This window comes from Pecten maximus, unplaced genomic scaffold (assembly GCF_902652985.1).
Source record: "Pecten maximus unplaced genomic scaffold, xPecMax1.1, whole genome shotgun sequence".
Taxonomy (NCBI): domain Eukaryota; kingdom Metazoa; phylum Mollusca; class Bivalvia; order Pectinida; family Pectinidae; genus Pecten; species Pecten maximus.
The window spans coordinates 13196-23477 of NW_022982597.1; the positions used below are offsets into that span (position 1 = coordinate 13196).

At 35.1% G+C, this 10282-nt stretch overlaps 1 protein-coding gene across 1 annotated transcript; it reads right to left on the reverse strand.

Annotated features, from left to right (window-relative positions):
* Positions 1 to 393: 393 nt before the first annotated feature.
* LOC117320597 (ribosome-binding protein 1-like) lies at positions 394 to 9869 on the reverse strand (the record flags this gene model as incomplete). Its single annotated transcript, XM_033875153.1, has 4 exons — positions 394 to 1834; positions 1932 to 2065; positions 2779 to 3670; positions 9682 to 9869. Coding segments are annotated over 4 exons (2655 nt in total), but the record flags the coding sequence as incomplete, so codon positions are not given.
* Between the last annotated feature and the right edge of the window lie 413 nt (positions 9870 to 10282).

Sequence of the window (10282 nt, forward strand, 5' to 3'; positions counted from 1 at the left end):
AATAAACCTTTCTTTCTCTGTCATCATTGTCCATTCTTTTTTGTCCACAAAATATTGTTGGAAAACAAAGGTATTCTGCATCTTTGTCTTCATACAAACTAATTGGTTTCTGATTTTCACCTGGAGCAAAAACATATATTTTGTTGGTGTCAATATCTGCCTCATCAACCAAAGTGTCTGTATTTCCTTGACATGAATCTTCTGATGAGATTTCACAAAAATTGTCAGATGCATCTTCAATGTCTCTGTCATCTTTTGAACAGGATGATCCAGTTAATTCTGTTATTTTCTCATCATCAGTATTTCTGATTTTTTCTTACCAAGTATGATCAATCTGTATACTTGCATTTTTGTATAACTTGCTAGTTTTCATTAGCCAGTGTAATGCTGCAATCACAGTTTTGGGGCGAATGTTTTCTGAAAAGCACGAACTTTTGTGAGATAAACGTTTTTCAATTTCACCGCAACAGTTACATGCTCATCAATCGGTCTGGGAAGTGCATTTAATGTTGGTTGTATGTCAACAGGAACACTGACAATATTTCCTTTGGCTGACAACTGACCACCTCTTGGTAGCTCACGTATTTGCATAAATGGTATTCGTTGTGATATCAACCTTTCTTCCAGGGGATGCAGATTGAGAACTTCAGGTTTTTCAGGCCACGACATACCATTTTTCACTGAGAGTTTTGGTGTCTTATTTTCCCTTAATGATGCAAGACAGGTTGAGCACAGCCATTCTTTTTCATCAACAGATTTCAAACCAGTACACATTTGTTTGCTTTGTGAAGATATATGGACTCTCTCGAGTTGAACAACACTCTTGCGAAACCATGTTTGCTGGCAACATGTGCATACATATATAGGGCCATTTGCCACTTTCTTACGAAATGTCAGTATGCACTCATCCATTGTATTTCCTATGCGTCTTTTTTTCCTTTGTTCACTTTCATGCTCTAGAAATTTGACATCTTTCCTTTTCATTGCTTTAGAGATTTTATTTTCACACCTTTCTTTTTGCCGATACAGTATTCTGTATTCTTGCTTTTTCAGTCTTTCTTTTTCCAACTGCAGGACATTTTTTCTGGCAATTCTCTTTCTTTTCATCTCTAAATCAGAATACTCCTTGCTTTGTCTTACCTTGTTCATGCTTCTAAGTGTTCTTTGTCTTTCTTTCAGTTTAGTTGCCAATTGCTTTCGTGTAGTTTGTTTTACTTTGACCTCATGTTTCTTAAACTCCCTATTTTGTCTAGCCTTAAACATGCTTTGCAGTGTGCTTTTTCTGTCCTTTAGCTTAGTTTCCAGTCTTTCACGCTTTTTCTGTTTAGCTTCAAGTTCCTGCTTCTTAAAGTCCCTGTTTTGTCTAGCCTTTTTCATGCTTTTGAGCGTGCTTTCTCTGTCTTTTAGCTTAGTTTCCAGTCTTTCTCGCTTTTTCTGTTTAGCTTCGAGTTCCTGCTCCTTAAAGACACTATTTTGTCTAGCCTTTTTCTTGCTTTTGAGCGTGCTTTCTCTGTCCTTCAGTTTAGTTTCAAGTCTTTCTCGATCTTTCTGTTTCGCTTCAAGTTCGTGCTCGTTAAACTCCTTGTTTTGTCTAGCCCTTTTCATGGTTTTCAGAGTGCTTTCTCTGTCCCTTTGTTTAGTTTCAAGTTTTTCTCTCTCTTTCTGTTTAGCTTCAAGTTCGTGTTCGTTAAACTCCTTGCTTTGTCTAGCCCTTTTCATGTTTTTCAGAGTGCTTTCTCTGTCCCTTTGTTGATATTCTTGACTTTGCCTAGATTTTTGTTTGCTTCTTACAGAACACTTATTTTCTCTCTCTCTAAGCTCTGAACTTTCTCTTCTTTTTTGCATGTATACTTTCATGTACTTTTTTGTTTGCATGAGATGGTTCCTCCAGTGTCTTTAACTTTGCTTTTTCAGTCTGGTCATCAAAATACTTGTCTATCAGAGATTTTCGCATTTTTGTCTTTTGTTTGTCATTGGTCACATGAAATGCAGTTCTGGTATCTGTTATTTCCTTAATAGTAACTGGTTGAATTTCAAACTGACTGACCATAGAGATGTTTGTACTCTGGTAAAAGGAAAACATGAAATTTACCAAATGCTCAACGGTTTGAAAGCTCATTTCCATTGCTCTGCCGTCAAAACGTGACAAACCATCTGGGCCATGCGAGTGAAAATCGAATATTGAAGGATTTCTGTTGCCATTGAGATAGACCGCTGAACAGATCCCGCCAACTATAATTAGGCCTTGATTGTGATTGGAAAATAAACCTTCAACTGCTTCTTGTAGGTTGGAATGCAAGATTCTTTCCATTCCGAATGTGTCACAGAGCCATATATCTGGTCATGGTATTGAATCTCATAGTTTTTCCCCGACAAAGAAACATTTGAAGGGAGTTCATTAAACTGAAGCATCTTGGAAACAAATTTGTTTGTTGATTTCAACTCTGCCATTCTTATTCTAAACAACTCATCACCTGCTAGCAGAATGTCATCAATGTCTTGCAGGTTTGATTTCAGGTATTGCTCAGTTTTTAAGGAAACTAGTGACATCAACCTGTTGCAAGTGCACTGCATTCCTCTCGAAACAGCTGGGAATCTTTCACTGGCCTGGTGAACTGAGCCAAATATCAAAGAAATACATGATGGCTGGTCATATCTACAAGTATTGGTAACTTATAACTGCATTTGAGAAGTTTTTGGGATCGAGTTCACTCTAAATAAATTTGTCGGTTGTTCTGATAAAAGTTAATTACTTGTATTTGCAAGCAACTCAGATACAGCATTGGTACAGGAAAACGTTTCAGGATAGTTCAAGGCACCCGAAGACCATTCAATTTGGTTCAAGTCGCCCGAAGGCAATTCAGCTAGGTTCAAGTTGCCAGAAGGCAATTTAATTTGGCGCAAGTCGGCCAAAGGCAATTCAGTTATTTTCATGGCACCTGATGGCAATTCAGTTGGGTGCAAGTCGCCTAAAGGCAATTTAGTTTGGTACAAGTCGCTCGCAGGCAATTCAGTTTGGTGCAAGGCGCCCGAAGGCAATTCAGTTTGATTCATGGCGCCCGAAGGCAATTCAGTTTGGTTCATGGCGCCCGAAGGCAATTCAGTTTGGTGCAAGTCGCCCGAAGGCAATTCAGTTTGGTGCAAGGCGCCCGAAGGCAATTCAGTTTGGTGCAAGTCGCCCGAAGGCAATTCAGTTTGGTTCATGGCACCCGAAGGCAATTCAGTTTGGTTCATGGCGCCCGAAGGCAATTCAGTTTTGTTCATGGCGCCCGAAGGCAATTCAGCTTGGTTCATGGCGCCCGAAGGCAATTCAGTTTGGTTCATGGCACCCGAAGGCAATTCAGTTTGGTTCATGGCGCCCGAAGGCAATTCAGTTTTGTTCATGGCGCCCGAAGGCAATTCAGCTTGGTTCATGGCGCCCGAAGGCAATTCAGTTTGGTTCATGGCGCCCGAAGGCAATTGAGGTACCCTTTTTAAGGAGGCGGTATCCCCCCATCTCATGGTACTATTTTTTACGTGGCCAGTATCCACGAGTCTAACAGGTCCGTCAACCGTCACACAGTCACTCGTAGGGTCATCAATACTATTTTTTACGTGGCCAGTATCCACGAGTCGATGTCTGTTCTTCTTCGCCAAAGCATTCTTCCAATTCTTCTTACGAGGCATGGTTCTGGAATAACAAAAAAAGATTAAATATTCTTATAAATATAAAAGAAATCAAAGTATGCCAAATTCATGAATGCCGATCAAGAAAAAAACAAACTAAAACTGTCGCCAGGATGGCTGACTAATACCCCCACAATCTGCACGAGTCAATGGTGAATTGGAACTGTTAATTAGATGCACATCTTCCCATGGTCCTCTATATTTGTGTGAAGTTTCATTGAAATCGTCCATTTAGTTTAGGAGGAGTTGTCCGGACAAACTTAAAGTTATAGTTCTTATCGGAAAACCTGTTTATAGTGACCAGTTGCCATAGCAAACATAATTTTGAGAAAAATAAATTGGCATGCACATCTACACATAATCATTAATATTTGTGTGAAGTTTCATCGGAATTGGCCCATCGGTTTTGGAGGAGTTGTCCAGACAAAATGCGTCTACAGACAGACGGATGGACGGACAACCTGATTCCAGTATACTCCCCCCTAACTTTGTTGCGGGGGTATAAAAAAAAATCTTTTGAGAAACTGTTGTAAAACCTTTACTGCAGAAAGCATAAGAATATTTAATACTCTTACCCATCAAACATGACAATGTAGCACTAAAAAATTCTCTAAAAGATTTGTATCTCACCCAGATGCCAGAGGTAAGGGAGAAAACTCAATTAGGTCAGATAAGAATGGACCAAATGGGAAAGATTTATAATTACTGGAAATATCTAATTACAAAATAAAAACGAAAAGAAAACTGATGATATCAATTTAAAAATTAACAATCCTACCTTGTTTTCTGTGTTTGTTATTGTTTTGTCTTTTTTTGGTTTGGTTGTTAACTTTTGTTATCCAGGTATTGATTTGATATGTACATGAAGTATGATAAAGGATGAATGTATTGAATGTGTCTTGTGTCATGTTTAATGTATAAATATGTTAAAATTTTGAGGGGAAAAAAATGCTGTAAAATATTTAATAAATCCAGAAACGAAGGGGACAAAAGAGATCACCATATACAATCTTATCACAAACGATACTGCCAATGAAAAGGGCAGGACTTTAATACAAGTAACATAATTCAAGAGCTGTAGTAGAAATCTATGTCAATTAATAATTAAAATATATAAATTGGTATTGTTTTGCATATTGAACAAATAAAATTTATATATATAATTATATTGTGTACTAACGGGAATTAATTTGTAATACTCCACCTTAATTGACATCATTCAAAAATAGCTGAAAAATCTCTGATATCTTCAAAAATGTTGAAGTCCAAAACATGTCAAAAACCCTTTGACTCCTTTTTATTAGAGTGTATAGTCTAACCACACAGGGACTCTATGTCAAATATCACTACCCTAGTACAACAATAATATGATGTGTTAAAGCTTTCAACATGTGCACCAAATACTTTTTGTTCACATAAAAATTAAAAAAAACAAAACATGTCAAAAAGCAGTCTTTTTCCCAAAAACATTTTTATGTTCAACTCCAGGATGCGAGTCTAGCCCCACAGATACACTGATGTCACGTCAGCGGGCCAACTCATAACCCTAATGATCACCATCCATGAGGTAATTTACAGAACAATGAAATTAATTGTTATCTTGTATGTAACACAGGGTCAGGTCAATTTAGCTTTCAGAAACGGAGAGGTAAACTTCACCTGTTTTAGATTATACACACATACAATGTATAAGGATTATTATATAATTATTGGTAAGTTAAGCTGAAATCCCATTGCATGTATATGACAAATGGAAACGAACAATAGTCCATCAAACACCTTCCATGGCCATAATCCTGAAGATGCAGATGTGGTATTTATGGCAACCAAACCAATGCAGTTGAATTTCCAGTCCCTAAAACACTTATAAAATGTATTTTTATAGAATCAAACAATATCTAAATTCCAACCAATCAGTAGCTTCCATGTGGTTACCATGGCAGCCAAATATATATTATTGAATTCAGTCCCCTAATACTCCTAAATATAAATTATCAATATTGGACAATATCTAAATTTCAAACAATCAGAAGCTTGTGTGGTTACTATGACAACAAATCCTTTTAGTTGAATTTGCAGTTCAATAATACCCCAATAACCAATTTTCATTGAAAAATATGGAAATTAAGGCCAATCGGAAGCCAGTAATTAATGGCAGCTATTTTCTTAAAATGTCAAATTGAGGTTGTAAAAGTGAAGTGTTTCATGGTGAACATGTATACCAAATTTCATCATTTTATCTTTTTCAAAAATAGAGACCACCATTGTTTTTACATTGCTTTAGTTCACCTATACATATACTAAATTTCACAGAAATCGGACAATATATAAATTTCGACCAATCATTAGTCATCTCTATGGTTGTTGTTTTGTTTTTAATTTTAAGGAGGGGTTGGTATACAGGTATACATTGAAAACAAAGAAGAAAGGGTCGAGTTCACTGATAAAGATATGTACCAAAGCTCACAGCATTTGAGCAGAATGCAGCAAGTATACATTGGCAAAACTAAATGCATCCAAGCCCCAAAATTTGGGGCTGTAATTTTCCTTGTTTTGTTTTTATAACGTAAAACTTCTTTTACATGTAGCGCTAGGGAATGACCCAAAGGGTACATACACCTGTGATGTTCATCACTACATGTCTGAGCCCGTGTCATATAGTCTGTTGTTTTATCATTCAATGAAGACTATATTCTGTAGAAATCTTGGCACACATCATTTCATGGCCTTTTCTAGCTCTATGTACAACCATTTCATTCTGTACCTTTCCGTATCTCTGATTTCATTTTGTAATCCAACAACAAGGGAAACATTCACACGAAGTCTGAGAAAGATCTAAGAACATTCTGAGAAATATAGTGATAACAAACTTAGTCAAAATCCAAGATGGCTGCATTTTGGCCATTTTGTTTTCCCCATCAAAATCAAAATTGAATGGCCATAACTCATGACCAAGGGCACCTACATGTGAAGTTTGAGAAATAGTATATTAAACATCAAAATCTCAAAAGGGATGTCCATGGTCACCCTTTGGCCATCTTGTTTTCCTGCTAAAAATTCAAATTGATTTGGCACAACCGACAAAGGGGAACCTATATATATATAGAAGATTGAGAAATATCCATCCATCCAGCACAACCGACAAAGGGGAACCTATATATATATATAGAAGATTGAGAAATATCCATCCATCCAGCACTTACTCAAATCCAAGATTGCGAACTGTCAATCACTTTATTTTCTCAATCAGCCAGACAAATTAGAAACTCCTTGCATTTTCTACATAATGCCGATATTTGGCAATAAAAGGGGCATAACTTTGTTAAAAATAATAACAAAAAATTCTGTAACACAAACTCATGCAAGCTATTGCAATTGTGGTATAGAATATTTGTAGCAAGTTTCATAAAAATCTGCTGATAACTAAATGCTAGAAAGCACTAACAAGGAAATGTTTTACAGACAAGATGTACTAAGTACAAACAGCGCAGAATATAGAATCATTCATGGCATGAACATCACACTGGTCAGAACTATAGATAATTAGGCCAAGCTCACTGGTGGTCTTAATTGGTTTGGGTTAAAGTAGGTTTATATGATGAAAAAATACAGGTGCGCTGTGAACTTTTGATATAGTCATAGCAGTGAAAAATGGAAGGCACCACAGGAAAGAGAATAATTCAATCTTCATTTTGATACACGACATTTAAAGTTAGGTCGAAAAATAAGGAATAAATTGACTATCAAAGTCAGACCACCAATTGGAGGGGCTAAACTGGACATAGTGACATGATTTATTACATGTACCGTAATACGACTAGTGTTTGACAGGCGCATATACGGTATGATAAAGATAAAATGAACGAACGAAGTGTTCAGTTTGTGGAATCATCTTTTAATAACTGACAATATTTCTTTTAGTACTAGACCTTGTTATGGAGGGTTTTACATAAATACAGGCAACAAGTAAGTCTTATTACAGTGTGCAAATTATAATGACAACCTATAATATATTATAAAAGCTAGAGTAAGCGCGGAATCTGTCAATGCATTTAGATTGCACTCGACTAATTGGGCCAATCAGATCAAACAGCCCCACCCCGTCGTCAAAAAATGATACATTTGTACCAGAATTCGGTTCTTACGACGTACAAGATACAAATACTCTGCGTCAAATTCAGTTTTAGAATTTAATACACGAGACTTACTTACGACCGCGAGCACATACATCTGCGCCTAAAACCGCACGCTTTTAAGTGCAAATATTAGGCTAATGAAATAAAGTATTACAATGCAAAATAACATTCGTTTTTATCATTCACTATTCAAGCGAAATGTCCGCGAAGCAACGGAACCGACAGCGATAGTCTAGGAAGCTATTAGGGTACCCAAAAGCAAAATGGCATGAACACGTGACGTGTAATCGATCGACACCAGACTAAACCATAGGCGAATTATATACGAAAACCTAGGAACCGATTTCACCTATCAAACTCTACGACTATTTTGTTTATCTTATTAAACAATATTAACGTGCATATCGTATCATAGATGACCAACAAATCACAATGTAAAGTGTTTTCTTTCGTTCAATTTCTGAGATTTGTCTGCCATCTTACCTGCTGAATTCCCAGAATGCCTCACTATTTTTAGTAACTAGCACTTCCGGTTTCGTGATAGCAAGTTCAAATCCCACTACCCATTACAATTTCTCAGCATTTAATTTTTAATTTTAATTTTTACAAAACAGAAATATAATGCTTCCAGAATTATTATCAAATTCAACTTTATTTACATATTTTCACAGTTATAAGTTCGGGTGTCTAACAAGTAATAATGTTCATGTATGTGTTTTTGGTACTCTAGGACTGTAGATTACAGATTTTCTTGCATAATGAAATTATAACCAGTGCATTATATATCTGAACCTAGTGGCTGTTTCCAACTTAAAAGAAAATAAAACTTTTTTTTCATAATTCAATAAAGCATTTTTAATTGGTTTAAGTTAATCTCAGAGGCAGGGCTTGGAATATAATTGTTCTCTATTATGAACAGACTCATTAACATGAATGTGACTGATCTTGTTCAAGTGTCCTCTATTGATATGTCTTTGGAAGATAAACTTCCCCTCATATTGTTATCAAATAATGATACGATTTTCTATCAAAACTTCCACTTAACATTTTGTAAAGTAGCTATCATATATCATATATCGTATATATACACTTCCTTTTACAGTAAGTAAAAACTCACGATTACACTGGTTGCAATTTAGAATATCACATCATATCTTAACAACTAATTCATTTCTTTTCAAAGCCAAACTAACAAACAATCCATTCTGTAACTTTTGTAACTCAGAAATTGAATCAATTGTTCACCTTTTTTGGGAATGTGATCAAGTTCAGAATCTTCTTGAAGGTCTAGATATATTATTAGATGCATTATTTATTCCCTTTAGACTAAATAAAAAAACAATGCTTTTTGGTAAATATGATGGTGATTATAAAAATCCATCCTTTAAAGTAGATAATCAAATTATTTTGATTATAAAACAATACATATACAGAAACAGATGTCTGCATCAATCTTTAAATATCAACTCTTTACTCTATTGTATCTATGATCATTATAAAGTCAGAAAATTTTGTAGCTCTAAAAAAGGGGGAAAAGAAAAAAACAAATGTTTGGCTGAATGGAGAAAATGGGATAAACTTTTGCAGATTATGGAATAATACTTTTTTAATCTGTTTTATTGACTTATACATTACACATTTATTTGTATTAAATATTAATAATCGCATACATGTGGTACCTTCTTCTTTTGCTGGAATCCCAGTGTCTGACAATTGCAGTAAATATATATAATTGAGTTAATCTACATTTTTAGTAACAAGTCTACCATCCAGTCCTTTCCTCTTTTGGCATAAATTGTGTAAAGTATGATATTTATTTTTTTTTTTTTTTCTTTTGTACTATCTTTGAATAAAAATACTTTAAAATATTACAAAGTACTCCCTTCCTTTTCTTCTTCTCCTTCCTTTCTTTCTTCCACTTTTCATCCTTCTTCTCTTCCTTCTCCTTCCTTTCCTCTTCTTTATGTATGTCTGTATATGTCTATATGGATTTTTGTCGTTTTGTTCAAGATTAAATAATATAAATGTTATGATTTGTATCCTGTCCACGTGTATCTGTGTTTGTTTTTATCTTATACCATTGATGTTAGGTGTGTATGTTTGTTAGGGTGAGAGGGTGAAACCATATGACGTTAAATATGAAAGGTTTTGGAAGAATATATAGTGTGAAAGCTGAACAATTGAGTGAATAGATGCAATATACATTAATTTGAATGTCAAAAAGATAGAATGTAGAGTGAGTGAGTGAGTAAGTATGTAAATGTTTCCGAAGTAATATATATATATCTACCTATGTATAATATGCCTTGGAAAAATAAAACAAATATAAAAAAAAAAATCATATATCTCCCATTATTTGTCTTATTTTCCCTTAATTCTTCTGACTGAAACATTGGACTAACTACAGTTAACTTTTCTTCCCAAAGGACAAAATTATTTAATATTCTGAGTTATTAATTTTTACCACCAAACTGTAATTC